Genomic DNA, 21,811 nt, shown 5'->3' on the forward strand with positions numbered 1-21,811 from the left:
TTATTTTCTTAGATTTCTGTATGAAAATTTTCTATCTCTGATCTATTAAGAGTAACAAAAAGACTTTCAAATGGAATGTAAAGAGTAGCATTCCTAAGTAAAAGAGGCAAGATACCTATTACAAATTCAGACCTGTCCTGATGTATTTGAAAGTGAAGCAAAGTAAATCTGTCTAGTAAATAAGGATTCTCAAGATGGGGACTCACTTTACAGGAGGGGACAGTCAGAAAGCATAAGCTTGGTCCAAGGATAATGGGTGAAGGATAAGGCAGAGTAATTTGCTATGTTGCAGAGTATGTGTTTTATGCAGAAAGCCACGTCCACTTTCCCATTCCGTGCTGTTTTGCCAGAGTTCTGGGAAGAGGAAGAGGTGACAAAAGTATGTTTTAATCCTTATGATGTGTGATAACTCCTCTGCCCTTGAGATCTGAATGGCTTTACTTGAAAAAATCTCAATTTTTTTCACTTGGGGTAGCCTAAAACTTTCTAAGATTTCTGCAAACTCTTGGAAAATCATTGCTCTGGCTCCTGAGACTATACCAATTTCATCTTGTGTTAACTTTAATACAGAACTTTACCACTTTCTCAATAAATCCAATTAGTCAAAGCTTTTAAGAAATTTTGCTAGAATTAGCAGATCAAACTGAAAGTATAGGGGTTACTGAGAGAGGTCGTATAATACTGTGCAGTCTCCTTTTAATGCCTTCTCCTTTCACACTCCAGCTTTTTCTCTTTCTCACTTCTTTACGGTCTTACACATCTTCTCTTGTTTACAAAATGCCCTTGAGGTCTCAGTCTCCACTCCAACAACCCATTGGAAATTTAACAAAATATTTCTTTCAAGCAATCACAGGATTTTCACTGAGAAATTCAGTTGGACATTTTTCTTCGCCATCTTATTCCTGTGTCGTATCACTAAAATCTCATTGAAGACGTTGAGTGTACAAAGCAACACAAATGCTTTGTATCATATGAAACAGAACAAAATGGAACACAAATTTAGATGTAGGACATTTCCCCTCCTTAAGAGAGATAATGCTTATAGCACAGAACTGAGCTATTACCATCAGCAGTAACAACAGGAGACAGTCACAGTGGCCTAATCTAGACTAGTTTCTACTGGTGTGACAACCAGAAAACCAGGGTTTATAAGACCAGCAAGAGGAGGACAACAGCTTTCTTTCCTTGGTGTGAGTCCTAGCAGTGATACTGGGAGCAGAAGGAGAGCCACTGCAGCTGCCATAGCGGAGAGTCAGAACTGATATAATGTGATTTGGGGATTCAAAGTTACAGTGCCAGGGCTGGGAAAGAAGAAGGCTGTTTTATGTATTAGATAGGAAGACTACATCCAGCAGTAAACATGAAACATTCTCTGCAGAATTCCTGAATTAGTCAGAAGAATTTGAGTGAGTGCTGGGGTTTCCACAATGCTGTGGATGAGGGCTAAGCCTGAAAAGTGCTATTGTGTAATCGCTTTTGTGATAGTATTCCACTTCTCAGTTTGATGTAGTCTGAACAAATAAGGGTTACACTTGAATTGTACCTATAGCTAACAACTAGCAAAAGACCTCCTGCTCATTTCAATAAAGCAGTGCTTTCTTTCAGGAGTCACAAGTGAATTCCAATGCCAGTGCCACTTTTTCCTGAAATAATTCAAACTCTACTTTACAGTGATGTTGTTATGGTCTCAGAGACCTGTAACCTTCATTTGATGTTTATAGCTGGAAGGAATATTTAAAGTGATAGAGAAAGCTAAAAACATGTGAAACATTTGGGAAGGTTCAGTAATAACTCAGTGCATCACGTGCCATTTCCCCTTTCTTCTTACTACCTAGATATTTCCTGAGGATTAACATTTTAAAATTGGCACCAGGAACTTGATGATTATAGAGGAACTAGTGGCTGGGGACTAATTATTCAGTTTATGAATTATTTGCCCAGCCCTTTCCCCTCTCTAGTAATTCTCTTCCCATTTTTTTTGGCATTTGCTTTAGCTTTTATTATTATGTATATGGCAGTCACTAATATGATAGTAGGAATTCTAATAACTAATGATTTTGGATATTTCCTGGTTTCTAGGTGCTTTACATACATTATATCTTTTTATTCTTAGAGCAATCCTTGAGATAGTTATGTGATTCTCCTATATTGATTATTGTAATGTAGCTAATAAACAGTTAATTATTTCCATTATATAATGTTTATAATATTATTATTATTATTATTATTATTTTTTGTTGTTGTTGTTTTTTTTGAGACGGAGTCTCGCTCTGTCGCCCAGGCTGGAGTGCAGTGGCCGGATCTCAGCTCACTGCAAGCTCCGCCTCCCAGGTTTACGCCATTCTCTCGCCTCAGCCTCCCGCGTAGCTGGGACTACAGGCGCCCGCCATCTCGCCCGGCTAATTTTTTGTATTTTTTTAGTAGAGACGGGGTTTCACCATGTTAGCCAGGATGGTCTCGATCTCCTGACCTCGTGATCCGCCCGTCTCAGCCTCCCAAAGTGCTGGGATTACAGGCTTGAGCCACCGCGCCCGGCCTGATTTATCTATCTTACTCTTCCCTTCTGAGGTTGTTTTTTTCTAGCTAATTTTTAAAAACACATGTTTAAGGTTATCTAATAACTTGTTTATTTACAACTATACCTGTTTTTCCTTGCCTATTTTAAAATCATGGCTTCTTTTAAGCGTACTGGAGAAACTACTGAGAATATGTGAAATACTAATAACCCATCATTCTAAAATAACAAATATTAACATTTTGCCATATTTGCTTCTGATATTTTAAAATAAATAAAATTTGTAGTAATCTGTGTAACCTTTCCCAATTCTATTCCCCATTCTCTCCCTTCCTCTCAAGATAGAGAACCAATTTCTCAAAGTTAATATGTATCTATGGTTTTATAACTTTACCACATATGCATACATGCATAAAATTTATAGTTTTATTTTGAGAGTTTTAAAATATGCATATTATAAATGTCATATAAAATATATATCCATTTCATATTATCAGTGTTCAAGTAAATCTTATTTAATTGTTCTATTGCTTACTTTCTACTGCTGTTAATCTCTTACAGTGCCTAATTTGTAAATCAAACTTTATCATAAGTATGTATGTATAGAGGGGGAATATCCAGTGTAAATAGTCACAAAAACTATCTGAGATTTCAGGCATCCACTGAGGTTCTTGGAACACAATCCCCCGCAGAGAAGGCAAGAATACGGTAACACTAAAGAGAGTTGTGAATTTAATGAGTCAATACATATATAAAATGTTTAGAACAGTGCCTTCCCATAAAAGCTATTTAAATGTTAGCTATTATTCTTTCTTCTCTTGGCTAACTTTTGGCTGCTAAGAACACCTTGGAATCCAACTCAAGTCCAAGACCTAATGCCAGCCCACCCTTGGTCTCTGTGGTGACACTTTCACACATTGTACACTCACCAAGACCGGCATCTTTTCATTGAACACCATAGTACGTGTACACATAGTGACACAAAAACTCAGTTAAGGTCAATACTGGTGTATGTCTTGCACAGTTCTGTAATCTTCCTATCCTATCTTTTTGACCTTGAAAATCAGAGCACAACATTTGCATCGGCAGCATGTGGAACCTTTTCTGTGTCTGGTTTTGCCTACCTTTGGAAATTCATGATTACATGATCCTGCCTGTTCCAACGGAAGTGGAATTGTAGCACTGTAGAGCATTAGCCTAATGACGGAATTGCTTACTTTCTAAACAAAACATAATCCGAGAAACCTGGCTACCATGATAAAAGTATTTTATTGACAGATTTATGTATCATTTATAGTGTATTTTTCACTTTTGTGCTTGGTGATTTTTTCTTTTCTGAAAGTTAAGGATGCTGTGGCTCTTACTAATGACATCTGCCTCACCCGTGATTTTAAAAAGTGTGAGGGTTTTCTTCTTTTCATTTCTTGCTTTTGTAATCATATGCTGGCATGCAACATTTATAACAAAAATACGGTGTTCTTGGCATTCCCAGAAATTTGAGAAAACCTATTGTTTGAGAGGAAAAAATGTCTATTTTGAAGTACATTTGCCTTTGTTCCTTGAAAGATTAACTTTTAGAGTGGGATCTCAGGGAAAGCAGGTTCCTATTGGTTCTCTCTTTTCATTCGTAATAATCTCTTTGATGTATAAAGTGAGTAGACCTTGAGGGTACGTAGTAGAGTGCTGGAGGTGGATAATGGAAGAACAAAAGGTGCTTACTGTAACTTGTGACCCAGGAACGTGCCAAACTGGTCTTCCACTCAATTTTCCTAGACAGGGTGCCCATCCTCCTCTAGGGTCACTTTTCTATATGCCAACAAGACAGAATCTCACTGTTACACGTTTCTTTGGTAGAATGACTGCATGTGATATTAAAAAACTTTGGAGTTTGCTGACTACTTAACTAATTATCCTAAATAACTGAATTCAGATGTTCTGTTTAGCTGACAACTAATTCTTCCTTTTACAACTTTTTTTAATTCAAGGGTACATGTGCAGGTTTGTTACATAGGTAAACTTGTGTCATGGGGGCTTGTAGTACAGATTATTTCATCACCCAGGTGTTAAGCCTAGAGCCCATTTGTTGCTTTTCCTGATCCTTTCCCTTTCCCCCACCCTCCATCCTCCAATAGGCCCCAGTGTGTGTTGTTCCCCTCTATGTGTTCATGTGCTCTCATCATTTAGCTCCCACTTGTGAAAACATGGTATTTGGTGTTCTGGTCCTGTGTTAGTTTACTAAGGATAATGGCCTTCAGCTCCTTTTAAAATCCTTTTGTATGTAGTTGATAGAGCAGCAATTTGGTCACCAGAAGCCCTCATAGTGTTGGCTCCTACCATTAACTCTTCTGAGTTTTTATTCCTCTAGGACTCTGTTTCCCCATCTGATAAATAAGGGGGGCATAAAACACTGTATTAAATATGTTGAAAATGAACATATGAAAAATATGTTGTATTTTCATTTTTTTACTCATACTGGCTCATATTTAGGAGAAAATTTCTGTATAAGATAATTATAACTTATTATATTCAATATTTTGTAATACAACTCATTCCGGCAGCTATTCTCACTGTATAGAACAGAATTGAAGACAGCATAGGGAGTCATGTTGAATATTTGCTGTTGAAGAAAAGTTACTCAGGGAAGAGGGAACCGTTCTCCATACCTTCTACCACTCAGCCTTTAATTCCTCTAATAAGCTTATTTTCTTGACATTTGCCTCTTTTTGTCTAGCATTTAAATACAAGGAAAGGGGCCAGGTGCGATGGCTCACATCTGTTATCCCAGCACTTTGGGAGGCCAAGGCGGGAGGATCACCTGAGGTGAGGAGTTTGAGACCAGTCTGGCCAACATGGCAAAACTCTGTCTCTACTAAAAATATGAAAAATTAGCCGGGTGTGGTGGCATATGCCTGTAATCCCAGCTACTCAGGAGTCTGAGGCATGAGAATCACTTGAATCCAGGAGGCAGAGGTTGAAGTGAGATGAGATCACGCCACTGCCCTCAAGCCTGGGTAACAAAGCAAGACTTTGTCTCAAAAATAAATAAATAATTAATTAAATACAAGGAAAGCTATCTGGGTCATCAGGTTTCTAGTAATTGTGTCTTCTGTAGCCAGTTGAGTTGTTTGTATTGACTTATTGGCTGGCAAATGGTGAGTAAGAAAGCAGGTGAAGGAAATAGGTTGTAGGAAGATTGAGAGAAGGTACACATTCTTGATTTCATTTAGACAACAAACATACAAGACAAAATATGTGTCAATATGTGGATGATCTGATATAAACCTAAGTTCCCTATAGGCAGAGTCTTCAAAATGGCTAAAGCTGCATGTGGCAAAGACTGCTAAGTGTATGTTACATAATTTATCATCTAAACTGGGACATCTTTGAGACCCCGTTTTATAATAATATTGGGACAACAAATGCAAATAGAATATTCTAGGCAAATTAGAAGTTATAACCACTCTGGCTGCATGTTCTCCAAAACATATTTACTCCTCTTCTTGGTCCATCTTAAGAGGGTGGAAAACTTTCAAATTCTCTTCAGTATCATTGTGGTGTGTGAGGGATTCTACAAGACTTCCCTCAGTTCTATCCAATCCAACACCACTGTGTAGTCCACAGCTGTACTACATTTCCCTAGCCTCCTTTTACATTTAGTTGTATTGAAGAGGCTAAGTTCTAGTCAATGAAATGTGGGCATAAGTAGTGAATATTTTTTTTAGGTTTAAGCCAGGAAAACAACTTTTGAGAAATCCTCCCTGCTTTTTTCCATTCTGGCTTGACCTACACAGCATAGTGGCCTTTGAAGTCTCGTATTGCAGATAGCAGAGCCACAGGATAGAAGAAACCTGGGTCCTGACTTGGAGAGCTATATGCAAATCAGGAAAACCAGTCTGGAAATTTATATGTATGAGAAATAAACTTGTACCACATCATTGAAATTCTAGAGTTTGCCTATTATTTCAGGTAAACTAGCATTGTCAACACTATCATTATCTTCATTTGTATATTGCATACACTTTAACCTAGAATATATTAAAGACATCCCTTTATTTCTCATTGCACTGTAAACCACTCCAAAATAAAGACCTAGAATGAGTATTCAAACATAATGAGTATGTTCTAAATACTAATATTTTCTGGATTTGACTGAATTAAATCATATCGAATTGGACTGAAATGAAAAGAATTGTATACAATATGGTAAGAAACTTCAGAGATAACAAAGCTTTCTTTTATCTGGAGAAGCCATGGAAGATTTCTAGAAGGTAGTGTTTGAGCAGACACTTGAAATGTTGGTTTGCTTTGGATATACAGTAAAGAATATGATACTCCAGTAAAAGTAAATAGTGTGAGCACATGGCAAACATCACCAAGAGCAGATAGTTCAGTCTGACTAGGATGTAGGGTCAGTCAGTGAGAAACAAATGTCTAAATTTACTTCAGCCCAAATACATTTACAGGGCACCTATTCTGATAGGAGGACAATCTCATGAAGAGGTGATTTAAGAAAAATATATATGTGATAGATAAATAAATGCATATAATAAATGCCATGAAAGCACAGAGAAAAGATGCCCAAAGGAGATAGGATGAGTTTTGGAAAACAGGTAAGTTAACCACACCATACAGTTTGTTGAAAGTTTCATTGGAACACTTGCACATTATTGTGTAACCAATAGGGATTCATTGAAGGGCTTTGTGGAGAGCCTTCAAAGATGATCAATGAGTTTGGACACGACTTTGTAAATAGTTGGTAAATGAACTTCGTAGGAAGACTGTGCATGTTCTTTCACTGCCCCTCAAAAGTGAAAGATGACATGGACACGGTGTTGCTGTAAACAGGAAATGTAATCATGCAGGAGGTGTGAAGACCACAACAGGGAGTATGGATGGACACAGGACACCAGTTATTAGGCCACTGTAATTGACCATTTAAGTAATTACTGAGGGCCTTTGTCTAGGATCTGTGTCTAGGTGGTAGAAATATGAAGGAAAGAATGAATTAGAGTTATCGCCTCTACTTCTGCTATGTTTTCACTCCATGTGTATTGAAGGCAAGTGTGTATCAGCTAGGATTAGTTTCAGCTATGAGTGATGGATAAGTCTAAATAAGATGGAGATTTATTTACATCTTATAAATGTGGATCATGCAGGGATCCCAGCTCTTTCTATCTTGATGTTGAAAATAAGGCATTTGCATGATGGTTCGTGATGGCTATTGGAAGTCTAGCTATCATGTCCACATCCCAGCTTGCTGAAAGAGGTGAGGAGAGGCATAGAATTTTCTTTTAGCCCTTTCTGGAACTCTTATACATTTCCTAACATCTCATTGACCAGAACTTAGTCACATGTCCACATCTAGCTACAAAGGAGATAGGGCTACATAGTCTTTATTCTGTGGTGTCTTACCAGACATCATGCAGGAAACATGTGGTCTTTGCTGGGACAAAGCCCAGGGAAAGCCAATGCCCGGTAGGAAAGTAGGCAAAATGACCTATTAAGTCAATTTGCCACGGTAGGACATAAAGCCACATGCAAACCATAGAAAAAGGCCAGGGCAGACATATATATATCATAGCTCTATGTATTTTTGTCCTCCATTCCGTTTCTGATCCGCACAGCATTTGCTGAGCATGCACTATATGACAGGTGCTGTCACATACTTATAAGTGGTAGAGCCAGTGAATTATGACCTTATCTGGGCTTTCCACACAAGAAAACTTTGGCTTTCCAAACCAGAGTTTTCCTTGTTAAGGAAGAAGGAGAAATAAATTTTGGGGGATTTAGTAGCACTATCTTTGCCACAGGCGCAGAAGACAGTTGTGATCATGAGGTCCTGGAAAATAGCAATATTCTAATTAGTAGGCTGCTGAAAAGCTTGCATGGAACTGGAATAAAAAATCCAGGTGGGGAATATAAATTTGAGAATCATTCACATTGAAGTAGTAGCTGAGATAGGGATGGTCCTCAAATATCCTCAGATACAACTCTACAGACAATTCAAGTTCCAAATTTTACGTTGGTCTTGGTTATTTATATAATGAAACTCTAGTTTGGCTTGTGTGGAAAGCCCAGATATGGTCATAATTCACTGGCTCTACCACTTATAAGTATGTGACAGCACCTGTCGTATAGTGCATGCTCAGCAAATGCTGTGTGGATCAGAATCGAAATGAAGGACAAAAATATGTTGAGTTATGAGATATATAAAAAATCTGCCCTTGCCTTTTTCTGTGGTTTGCATGTGGCTTTATGTCCCACCATGACACATTGACCTAATAGGTCATTTCACCTACTTTTCTACTGGGCATTGGGCTGTCTCTGGGCTTTGTCCCAGCAAAGACCAATGTTTCCTGCATGAGTTCCCTGAATCGGTTGTTTTCCTGCTGCAAGTCTTATGTTCTGTTCCTCAAGTTTCTTCAGTGACTGTACTTTGACTCACAAATGGCATGAATGTCCTCAGAGGCTCCTGAAGTCTTTTTTCAGTCAGGCAGGGCTATCTTTTTTCTTCCACAAGTTGGCTCATACTTTAGAGGCGTTTTCTTGGTAACTAAGAATAGACTACCATTCAATCTAGCAATCACAGTATTGGGTATCTACTCTAAAAAAGAAATCATCACATCAAAAAGATAACTGCATTCATATGTTTATGGCAGTGCTGTTCACAATAGCAAAGATATGGAATCAACCTAAGTCTCTATCAATGGGTAAGTGGATAAAGAAAATGGGGTATATCCATACCATGGAATACTATTCAACCACAAAAAAGAATGAAATCATGTCTTTTGTGGCGACATGGATGGAACTGAAAACCATTAGCTTAAGTGAAATAAATCCGAAACAGAAAGTCAAGTATCACATATACTTATAAGTGAGAGCTATCAGCTATAATATGTGTACACATGGAGATAGTGGAATAATGGACCTTGGAGACTTAGAAGGGTGGGAGAGTGAGGGGGATGAGGGATGGGAAATTCCTTAAGGAGTACAGTGTACCCATTATGGTGAGGGTTACACTAAAAGCCTGGACTTCACCACTAAGCAATATATCTGTATTAAAAAAAAAAACTGCATTTGTACTTTTTAAATTTATACAAATATTTTTTAAAAAGAGAAATAATTTGCCCAGAGTGACGCAATTAGTAGTAAATTTGTGATTTAACAACACAGGGTGCCATGTATTTTACATCATTTCACACTGCCTCCCAAAACAACGATTCTGCTTGATTCATTTCTTTTCATTGCATTTAGCCTTGCTGAATTCAAGCTTAAGAGAGATACAAGAAGATTTTAGTCTCATTCAGAGATTTTAGCTGTGATAGAAAGTTTTATGTGACATGAGATTAATCCGACAATTGACTAACCCATTGATTTTAGGAATTACCAATAGTTTCTTTCCAATTGTAGTTTAAAAACGGATTTATTACATCCGTATGCTCCTAGCATTCTGAATACAGCACATACACATTTTCCTTATGGCTGTGATTTATGGGAGGCTGCATGAACCTGGGCATGGACTTGAACTCTTTTGATCTGAATTTTCATCCACCTGTTTAAAAACATAAATATACTCTACTACCAAAAGGAGCTACAATATTTACAGAGAAGAAATCTGTACCTGATTCCAAACAGATAAATAATAGTGAAATTATAGAATAGATTTCTATGAAATGTCCATCTCATGAGCTCATGACAGAACAGATTCATCCATTAGATAGAGTAGTGATGCTTCTTAAGTTGCCTATTTGTCAGAAGTCAAAATTATATTTAAATGGTTAATGTTATTTTATTATGTATTTGTCCTGAAAGTACCCCCAGAATTTTCCTTTCAGAAATAATAATTTATACTTTTGTGGCAATGCAGATTGTTATAACATTTTTTACAAAGTAACTTGACATATATACTTCTGTCCCTTGACTCTGATTTTGGCTCACTGTGCTGAAGAAAGGTCTAAAAGAGGATGAGCAAGGGAAGCTTTGTACCTGAAAAGGTTAAGTGCAGTATTCAAACAAGTAGACAACCAATAGGGAAGGAATAATTGGTAAATTATGGCATATCTACTAAAAGAACTATTATCTGCACATTAAAAATAATGAAAAAACAAGATGTAATGTTTGGTGAAAGAAGCAAAAAAAAAAATGATAGCTATCCTCTTAAAATTACAGAGATTAGAGGTAATCTTTTTGTCCCTTTTCTTTTGTGTTCCACTATTATTGTTTGAGTTATACTCTTCTTTGAATTCTAAGGACCTTTTATCATTAAACTTATTCCAAGGAAATAATGGAGGGTAGTCATCAGAGTGAATATTTCTGTAAAACTTGTCAATAACATTTATAAATGGAGGTTCACATGTCATTCTCCCTTTCCTAGATTTATTAAGCAAATATTTGTTAAACACTGTGCCAGTGTACCCCTATGATATGTGTTGCATTATGGAAGACAAAGCACAACATTTTTACCCATGAGACAGTTTTAATTTAGTCAGGGAGAGAGGAGTAATGGCAAAATATACATTAAAAATATACAAAGAAAGTGTTGCAGCCATGAGGAGACTAAAGAGACATGGCAAGTAAATGTAACATGGGATACTGCACGAAGTCCTAGGGCAGAAAAAGGACATCAGGTGAAAAATGTAAGAAATCTGAATAAAGCGTGGACTTTAGTTAATAATAATGTATCAGTATTAGTTCACTAATTGTGACAGACATACCATATTCAGCATAGAATGTTAACAATCAGGGAGCCTGGGTATGAAGTATATAATGAGAACTCTGTATTATCTTTGTAATTGTTCTATAGATATAAATTTCTATAAAATAAAGAGTGTATATATATAGAGAGAGAGAGAGAGAAAGAGAGAGAGAGGAGAGAGAAAGACAAAAAGATAGAGTGGGAGAGACAGAAACGGCACTGGGCTATTTTCTCTTCTTCTTAACTTTAGTGGCCTCTTCCTCTTAGTATAATTTTGCACTTTTATCCTCTATTCAACCTTAAAATATTGAATATCCTGGAGTCTATTCAGTGTCCCTTCTGGTTCCTTTCTTCACAGTTCTCACAGTCTTGGTGACCTCTCTTAGACTCATGGATTTAAATATTATGTATATGTTGAAGAGCTGTAAACATACATCTCATCTTGACTTCTTCTCAGAACTCATTTTATATCCAATGGCCTATTTGACATCTGTCTCCCCATAAATGCTTACTAGCTATCTCTAACAGAACTCTTTACTTTATGCTCCCAAACTACTCCTCCCTTAGTCTCCCTGGTCATCTCAGTAACTGTCAACATCAAGTCACTCAGACTAAAAAAGGGAGTTTTCCTTGGTGTGTGGTCTTCAACTTACCTCATCCAGTTCATTACCAAGTCCTATCCATGCTTCACCTAAATCTTACGATGTTCTATTTTCACCAGCACTGCCCTAGTTGAAGCCACCACCATCTTTCTCCTGGGCTGCTATCAACATTGTCCGTTCTCATTTTTAGCCTCTCTCTTTCCCGTATTTACTACTGTCACACCTATTGGCCACTTTTAGTTTTCTTAAAGAAGCCAAACTTATTTCTGCCAACTTTCAGTCTCTGAATCCACCTGAAATACTACCACTGTTGATTTTCATAAAGCCAGATTGTTTTCGTTATTTAAATCTCTGATTATGTGTCATAATTTCAGAGACCATCACTGTCACACAATCTAATATGTTCTTCCAGTCACTTTACTACCTCACCCTCTATATTACAGAGTACTTTTCTCCAATTTTTCTTATATATTTGAATTCAGTTATTTTCTCTGTCTCCCTCCTGGAGAATGTATTAGATTTATGCAAATGTAATTGTGGTTTTACCATTACTTAACAGCAAAAACCACAATTACTTTTGCACCCACCTAATAACTTCATGGAAAACACGAACTTTGTACCTTCAATGCTTAGGTACTCACTAAATGTTTCTTGAATTAATAAGAATGATAAATGAGGAATAGACACCAAAGTCCTGAAATTCAGGGAAGTGAGGGATTACAGTAGAGTTGGAATGATCAGTACACCTTTCTTGAAAGGAGTGGGAATTGGAGAGGCTTTGAGAATTAAGTAAGACCAGGTCAAGAAAAAGTAGACAAAGAGGGAATTTCAAGGGGGAAAAGTGCAGAGTGAAGGTGTGAAGAGAGTAATAAACGTGGTATACTCGGGGACAGCAGGAAGAATGCCTCTTGTAAATATTATGAGAAATGATATTAGATGTGTGGTAAACCCATATTGCAGAAATTCTAGAATACTAGGCTGAGAATTAGCCATAATAGGGACTTTCCTCTTGTTGATTTTAAACGGTAGTTACCTTTGAGCTTCTCTCGCTCTCTTTTTTTTGGGGGGGTGCGGGGTTTGGGTGGGGAATGGGGAGTCTCGCTCTGTTGCCAGGCTGGAGTGCAGTTGGTGCTGATCTCGGCTCCACTGCAAAGCTTGCCTCCCGGGTTCAAGGCCATCTCCATGCCTCAGCCTCCCGATGTAGCTGGGATACAGGCTGCCGCACCACACCATGGGCAATGTTCTGTATTTTTAGTCAGAGACGGCAGTTTCACCATTGTTAGCCAGGATGGTCTCAATCTCCTGGACCTCATGATCCGCCGCCTTGACTTCCCAAAGTGCCTGAGATTTAGAGGTCGTGAGCACCGGCACCAGGCCTTGAGTTTTCTTACCAGTAGTATCATGCTAAGCTTTTAGGTGAAAAGTAATACAGTACCCACCTCAATATTTTTTTCTTTCTCCCACACAAGTGTAATTTTGTCAGCTTGCTTATGGTCTGGGTCCAACCCCTGTTAAGGTGGATTCCTAGTCGATTACACCATCTTTCTGCTTGGAAATAGTCGCTTTGTACGCCATTAGCCACGTTCCAATTCTCGTGCTGAGTGTCCTAAAGTTTTATGGTAGGTGGGGGTGTCACATAGGGTGGAGAGATAGAAATGAGTTTCAATCCTGTCTCAAGAATTCAGGAAAAGCAAAGAATGCAGAGATGTAATTAGTTCCAGGTATGACCCATTTTACCCTTTGCTTTTAAATGGAAAAACATTGTGCTAATAGAAGCTGGTTTGCTAAGAGGCTTTGAGTTTCCTAGGCAGGGGTGTCAGCTCGGCTGGTGACTCTTCCATCTTGTCAGCACGTGTGGGCCTGTCAACCACTTGAAACCACTTTTGTCCACATTCCAGCTGATCACAGAATACAGGCGTCACCACACACAGAAGTCTTTGGAATAGACTAAAACCTCCCAAGGATGTGTGAGCTGGACTGGCAGGTTGGGTATAATATACACTTCACTACCACATTTATCAGGCATTCACCCAATATTTTTCTGGGCAATTATTATGATACTAAACTTTGGCATAATATGGGGATTTTTTTTTTTTTTTTTTTTCTTTTTTTTTTTTTTTTTTTTGGACGGAGTCGTCGGCTCTAGTGGCGTGAACTCGGCTTACTGCAACCTATGTCTCCCGGGTTGAAGCAATTCTCCTGACTCAGCCTCCCACGTAACTGGGATTACAGGCATGGACTACCACACCCTGCTAATTTTGTTTTATTTTGTTTTGAGATGGAGTCTTGCTCTGTCGCCCAGGCTGGAGTGCAGTGGCATAATCTCAGTTCACTGCAAGCCCCGCCTCCCGCGTTCACGCCATTCTCCTGCCTCAGCCTTCTGTGTAGCTGGAACTACAGGTGCCCGCCACCACGCCCGGGTAATTTTTTATATCTTTAATAGAGATGGGGTTTCACCGTGTTAGTCAGGATGGTCTCGATCCCCTGACCTCGTGATCTGCCTACCTCAGCTTCCCAAAGTGTTGGGATTACAGGCGTGAGCCACCGTACCTGGTCAAATAATGGAATTTTAAAATAAAATATATTCTCTGACCTCAGGAAGGTTACGGTTAGGTGGAAAAGAATGATATGGAAACCGATAGTGTGGGGCACTATCTAAATGTTAGAATGTAGGACCACACACAATACAGAGAGTGCACAGAAGAAAAATACCTTCCGGGTGTTGTAAAAGTCAAGCAGTTGAGGAAGGGCATTATCCCCATTAGTCCAGTGAGTGCCATGCAGCTCAATGGGGCTGTCATTTTTGGTTCTTCTGATGATCCACGCACTTCTCAATGTTCCTGCTTCCCACTTAGAACACAGAGTTGGCCATTCAGGGAAAGACAGTGATGTCGTGGATATGCATCCAATGTTAGAAGTACTTTTTTACCTTCCAACTTGTGGTGTTTCCTGGTCTTGGTACCTTCCTCCTTGAATTACCTTCTCCAGTGGAGAAATGCAGTATCTGAGGGAAACAACTGTTCGGGGCTTCTACAATTACATTCAAATGAGGTAACCACAGCAGCGTATGTACTCTAACTGCCTCTCCTCTATATCCTCCATCTTTGCTAGTTGTAGACCACTTGGCACAGGTATAGCTTGGAAGCTCATTTTTTGCAATGTGTGTGCTTATGGTTTGGTACGTTTTGACTGCTGGTGAAGTTTTATTAAGCAATGTCCCTTCCCTGACTGGATCCCTTTGTGAGGGCTCCTCTGTTCCCTGTTGCACCATTTCCTTCCCCACCTCAACTGTGCTGTCTCAGATGTTGCTTTTAAGTCTTGTTTCCCACCAGATCAAGAGACCACTGTAATTTCCAAATGGAGGTATTTTGCAGTTGTGTTTTCTCTGAACCTAAGTTAGTTAAATTAGTTGACTTGGAGCAGTAAGCTCTGTTAATGCTAGGGATTTACTTACAGTCCAGATCGCATCATCTTTGGGAAGTTTTAGTCTGGATCCAAAGACTTGTTGGTGTGATGCCTGTATTTGTGGTCAGTGGGAATAGGAACATAATTTTTTTCAGTTGGTTGGCAGGCCCATACTTGCTTGAGAGAGTTTATGGACTTGTGGGAAGAATAAAAGGGGATTAAGATATTGTTCAGGTCTTTATTGACTCGTTTCAAAAATCCAACATGGGGTCAGGCACGGTGGCTCATGCCTGTAATCCCAGCACTTTGGGAGGCCGAGGTAGGAGGATCACGAGGTCAGGAGATCAAGACCATCCTGGCTAACATGGTGAAACTCCGTCTCTACTAAAAACACAAAAAATTAGCTGGGCATGGTGGCAAGCATCTGTGGTCCCAGCTACTTGGGAGGCTGAGGCAGGAGAATGGCGTGAACCAGGAGGCAGAGCTTGCAGTGAGCCGAGATCGCACCACTGCACTCCAGCCTGGGTGACAGAGCAAGACTCCGTCTCAAAAAAAAAAAAAAAAAAAAACCAACATGGGTTGTGGGTCTTGTTATATAAGGCTCCACCAACTTTGGTGGTTTAGTCCAATGGAAATCAGGTGGAGAGAGGCAAATACTCAATTTTATGTAGATGCTGGTGACCAGTTTCAGATCTGGAAAAGATTTAGTATGACACATAGCTTCTACAGTACATATTGATTAGATACCAGGCACATGTACTTAGAAACTCATATATTTCAACATTCTGACTTTTTTGTAAAGTAGCTCACTTCTCAACATTTAAGTAAGAGAGAACTGGATAACAAAAATCTTTTAGATCCAAGACAGGACTGAGCAAACTGTGGCCTACAGATCAAATCCAGCTCTCTGTTTTTGTAAATAAAATTGTACTGGCACCCAGCTACACCCCTGCATATTGTATACGGCTGCTTTTGTGCTACAATGGCAAATTGAGTAGTTGGCACAGAAATAGTATTGGCTTCAAAGCATAAAATATGTATTATGTTGCCCTTTAGAGAAAAAATTTGCTGACCTCTGTTTTGAGATCCCAGCCTCTTATAAGTGAGATCCCTTCTCTGTGCAAGAAGGGATCACCAGAAGCCTCTGTTCCATCCAGAAACTTGCAAAACACTTTGCTGTTTCTTCATCCCCAAGGATGGCTTCTTCAGCTATCCCATTCATTCTGAAGTAGAATTATGTAAGATAATTCCGCTCATTTGTATAAGAAGCCATTGGAGCAATGAACGTTGTCTCTCAAAATCCTGAGATTCAGAGTTTCCTTTTGAAACTCATCAGTTCTCAAACTGCCACAGTGAAAAATAAACCAAGAATAAAATTGAAATAGATTTTCCTTGCTATGTATATCTTTCCTCTGGCAGTGATGACAATTTTATTTTCAACACAATTTTTTAAATTAGACACCTGGATTTTCCCAGGGGCTGGTTGCACATTAAAATTCTGATCCATACCTAGGCAAAGAGGAGCAGAGAATGCTGTAAAAGCTCAGGCGGCTCTCTTTCACCTGTTTGCTCTGAGGAATTCTCAATCAGCTCTTCACTCACTTCAAATCACATGTAAACAGCAACAAGATGACTACCAAGGATCTGGTGGGAGGCGTTAAAATAGGAATCCTGTATTTCTCTAGGAGCTCCATCTATAATAAACTCCTTGTAGTACTGTGGCAGAACTTTAAATGAGGTACCTTTTTAAATGTGCCATCCTGTCTTTCTAAATTGCCAAACAGTATGAGGCTAGACTGAGCATCCAAGGGCATTTGAAAACATTACATAAAACACCTTTATTTTCTTCAACTCTAGTCTGCAGCCATTATATTTTGTAATTGACAGACATCAAATAGGCTCTTCTGGCTGACTGATTTTTGGAGGGTGAATTTGGTTCTTCACGAGGCACATCAAAGACAGCTAACAGGAGCTCTGCAGTTCTATTATTACAATAGGTGTTATTCAGATGGTCTGATTGTCTTATTACCTGCTAAAATCTTACATAGTTCTACCTCTGAATGGATGGGTTAGCTGAAGAAGCAATGACTGGAGATGAAGAAAGAACAAAGTGTTTTGCAACTTTCTGGATGGAACGGAAGCTTTGGGTGATAATCTTGTCAGTTCCAATACTCTTAGTTACACAGGGGCTTCTTTCTTCTTCCTTCTAGATAGATGTTTCTTAAATTGATATTTCACTTTGACTGATAGGTTGTTCTTATAGGGGAGTATAGAAGATGTGCACATGTAAGAGAGATAAAAAGAGGGACTAGGAATGCATCTAAATATCTGAGAACCTAGTCATCGTACTCAGGTTTTATTAGAGTTAGCTTTCCCTTTTTTGCCACCTTGACAACACGCATCTATGCTTTCTCTTTTTTTTCCTTACTGCTTTATCTCTTGTAGAAATGACAGTTTCTTAATGATATGGTCAAATGGCAGGAAAGAGTAGAAAAAATATTTGAACATACAATGCGGTGGCAAGTGTATTCGGTAAGACACTGCAATGCAGATATATGGGGAAAGATGTATCTTTTGTCTACTTAGACAAAGCGCTATCCTCTGATTAGTGTTTAACGTGTTTCATTTTATCTTCTTTTAGCACACATAAGTACTATAAATAGCACCTTTACGTCAGTGACTGTCAATAGGGATGTCACTGTTTCTGAGGGAATATTTTGGAAATAGGTGAGGGCACTTGAGATTGTTATAATGAAAGAGTGGCAATTAGCACCAACTAAAGGGGGACAGAGATGCTATGCTCTGCAACATATTAGATAGATAGAAACAATGATAAATTATCCCATGTCCCAACAGACATTCAAGTGAGTGGAAAAACGGTTTTATTTATTTGACCCTCCAGTGAAACTCCATTTTGCATATGCACACAAAGCATGTCTTACAAAGTTTTGTTATACCTGGTTCTTTAGCAATGCAAAGATTTAAATCAAGAGAAGGTGGTACTTAATTGTGTTCTCATCTTTGCCAAGAGTTCACTATTTTGGAAAATCACGTACCATTGAGAGCAATGCCACTTGTGGATTCTGGAATCTCTAATAGAATACAAAGTTGTTATTTGTGTCTGTGTCAATCAAGCATCCAACTTCTTCATTTTCTCTTCTAGTGCACCATGCTTGAGTATTTACATATTGAAATATATAATATTTTGTTTTACATTATGTTCCTTGTATTCCCCCTTGTATTATAGTTAAAGCACTCTATTGATTATATTGATTGTTTTTCTTTTTGAAATTATGTATGTAAATTAGCACTCAACAAATTTTTTTAGTAAAGAGCCATGGAGGAAACATTTTAGGCTTTGTGGGCCAAATGGTCTCTGTCATAACTATTCCACTCTGCCATTGTAGTGAGAAAGCAACTCTAGAGAATATGTAAATAAATATGTGTGGCTATTTGGCAATAAAACATTATGGACACTGAAATTTGAATGTAATGTAATTTTAACATGTCAAAATATTTTTTTCAACTCATTTTTTTCCAACCATTTAAAATGTAAATTCATTTTAGCTCTTGGGCAGTACAGAAATCAGGCAGTGGGCCATATTTGGCTAGCAGGCACTAGTTTTCCAATCTCTGTTCTAGTGTACCATACTCAAGCATTTTCACGTTGAAATATATATTATTACAAATTTCTTGTATTTTTATTTATATTATAGTTAAAGCACTACATTACATTTTTAAAGTGATGTGTAAATACTGTAAAACTTTGTAAAACAATTAGATAAAAGCTTAACGTAAAACAAAATCGAGTCCTAAGTGGATATTTATTTGGGGTAATGAAACACATGCAAGAGAATGCAGCTTCCCCAACGACTGTCTCGTAGAATAAAGAGAGAAGGCTGGATTTATGGTTTAAATTGTTTGATGACAGTCAGCAATCCTGATTGGATAAAACTTGGTGTGAGTTTTTATAGAACTCTGAAGTTTTTGCCTGTGGTAAGGAAAACCAGTCCTGGCTTATCTCTGATGCAAAGCTGTTACGTGATGTTTACAGTTCAAACTTTCAAGATCTTAGAAATGTGCATTTTTCCCAGGCTTGAGACATTTTACATGTCTAGCAGAGCTAGGCTGAAGTTTAGTGAATTATCAGGGTTGGGGTTTGGTTTTGTTGTTCTTTTTTAGTAGGTTGTACTGTCTGTGAATTTTATTTAATTATACTCAAGGCGAGCATTACAAAGTGGTTGTTTCATTAGAGGGCCATTAGATATCTGATCTCACAGGTTTCCAAGCCTTTGGGATTCTCCCCTGGCTCCTATGATGACTGTCTAATGAACTGGGGGAGAAGGAGCGTGAGTCAGGCAATACCAAGACCCAGAGGAAGAATCAGAGCCCTTTCTGAACTCTAGAGAAATGTTCTTTGTCTACCCACTTGGGGAATTTTGCAGCCATAACCAAACCTTGATTTGGCTTCTTGACTTGGTCAGGTCTAAAGACCTCCTGGCTGACTTCAAATCTCCTTGTCTTTCCCTGGTGCTACAAATTCCCAGAGTCTCAATTGAATCTTCTGCCTGACTCCCTGGTTGGACAGAACATTTCCGGCTTCTGCTTTGAGGTCACTTCCTCCTTTGCCTGCTGTCCCAGAGCAGATGCACTGGCTTCCAACTCAGTTGACCTCGGGATCTTCCTCAAGGGTTATGGAAATGTCTGAACTCTATCCACACCACAGAGGCAATAAGAATACCAGGAAATCCAGTGTACTTTGGTGTGTCCATGCCCGAGATTTGTGCTGGGCAAATTTAAAGGCATTATTTTTTTCCAGAATCTTAAATAAGCTCTTTGTCTCTCTTCTATTTGTTTTTAAAGTCCCCTAAGCCCACTGTCAGTTCCAGAAGGAGTGGGCTTCAGTTTCACTCATCCTATGTCAGAAAATCTCCTTCAACCGCAAAGATACAAGCCTCAGGGCTCTTAATATCCTAGGAAGAAAAAGTATCTTCGCTATACTGTGAGAAGAGACTTGAAGCTAAACAATACAAGCTTATCTGGAAGCTAGAGACATCTAGTAAATCTTCTCTCTATACAAAGCCTTGCATTCAAACCCATTGTCTTAGACCCATTCTTTCTAATTCAGAATGATGAGTCTTTTCCCTAGAACTTTGAAGAGGAAGGAAAGAAAAAAGTGAAGGTTTAACATTAACTCTATAGTAGCCAAATTACAAATATGATTGATTCACTTATTTTCTTCCAATGTGGCTAGGAATTGAAGTATGAATGTAGTTTAATAAAGGGATAAGCAAATTTATGTAGCATGTATACTTTGGGGTTTGCATGCATGTGTAATGGCATTGCCCCAATTCACTTGTCAACTGTCATGAATTCAAGGGTTTCCCTGAGGTCATGTCAGCATGACCTTACAGATCTCCACAATATTTTCCAATATCTTGAGCCCTCTGCCCTTGAGCCCTGTGATGTCAAAAACCTTCACCACAGTTATTTATATTCTTGTTTTCATTTTCCTGGGACCTAAGGAAAGCTGGCTGGGTATACCTTTCAGCCTTCTACACTGGCTCCTTCAGCAAACTTCAATCTCTCCCAAAACAAGGGTTCCATGGACATACATGGATGCGATATGCCTCCTCTCCTCAATTTCGGCAGGGTGTGTTTGTGTGTGTGTGTGTGTGTATGGGGAAGATGATGAGGACAGGTAGCAGGGGACCTAAATACGTAATTACTATCTCTTTAACATCAATTAAAATATCTGAGTACTTTAAATAAAAATTTTGTTTTATTTACCCATCAATGATCTATTTGAAAAAAAGAAAAAAGGAAGGGAAAAGGAAGGTTCTGTTGTAGTATGACTTTGGGGTAGAAGAGGATTATTTTATGGTATCCACCCTTGTTGCTTGGACAGCTGGGACACAGTGCTTCTCTACTATCATCTTAGTCTCTCTTCTTTGCTTTTCCTTTAGCTCAACAGAATTCACCAAAAATCCATGAAGGCTGGTGGGCATACAAGGAGGTGGTCCAGGGAAGCTTTGTTCCAGGTAAGTACACATTAATTCTTATTTTTTAAATTGAATTAGAATGAAAGCTAGCATTATTTCCAGGATTTTACATTGCAAAAGGTGAGGCAATCTAATTTATGTGTGCAATGAATACTCCATCAAGACAAAGTTTGTTAAGTAATGGGCAATTAGAGTACTTTTTTTTTTCCATCTGAGCCTGCAGTCTCAATGTCCTTCAGTCTATAGGATGTCCTCAGGGGCAGGGGGATAGATGATTAAGGGCCGAAGCTCTGTCTGCTGACATTTGGTTAAGTGAGGAAGAGCCATTTCTTAACATTAATGAAACAGGAACTATGAAAAGACTAACCATGGCAATGGAGCTTGCTGGAACACATGCTGTCACTTTAGCAGTATCCATGGCCAGGACTTAGCACATCGGGCCAAGTATCAGCTAAAAATACCAGGCAAAGTGGATCCTGTCAGCATGGGGGCAGAGGACAGAAAACTGAAGACAGATTAAAGCAAGGATTATATTATGACTTTAGTTCAGAAGCAAGGTGGAGGGTCCCTGTGTCTCCTCCCACTACTCTTA

The 21,811-nt window shown here is 38.6% G+C and overlaps 1 protein-coding gene across 1 annotated transcript in view; it reads left to right on the forward strand.

Moving 5' to 3' along the window:
* The window catches only part of CA10 (carbonic anhydrase 10 (inactive)), a 552,992-nt gene that overhangs the window by 74,633 nt on the left and 456,548 nt on the right, over positions 1 to 21,811 (forward strand). Inside the window, exon 3 of the mRNA XM_017858264.1 lies at positions 21,184 to 21,258. Within this exon, the coding sequence (XP_017713753.1) occupies positions 21,184 to 21,258 (75 nt within the window). The remainder of the gene's footprint in view (positions 1 to 21,183; positions 21,259 to 21,811) is intronic.

The sequence above is a fragment of the Rhinopithecus bieti genome, unplaced genomic scaffold (genome assembly GCF_001698545.2).
Source record: "Rhinopithecus bieti isolate Rb0 unplaced genomic scaffold, ASM169854v2 scaffold_44748, whole genome shotgun sequence".
NCBI lineage: Eukaryota > Metazoa > Chordata > Mammalia > Primates > Cercopithecidae > Rhinopithecus > Rhinopithecus bieti.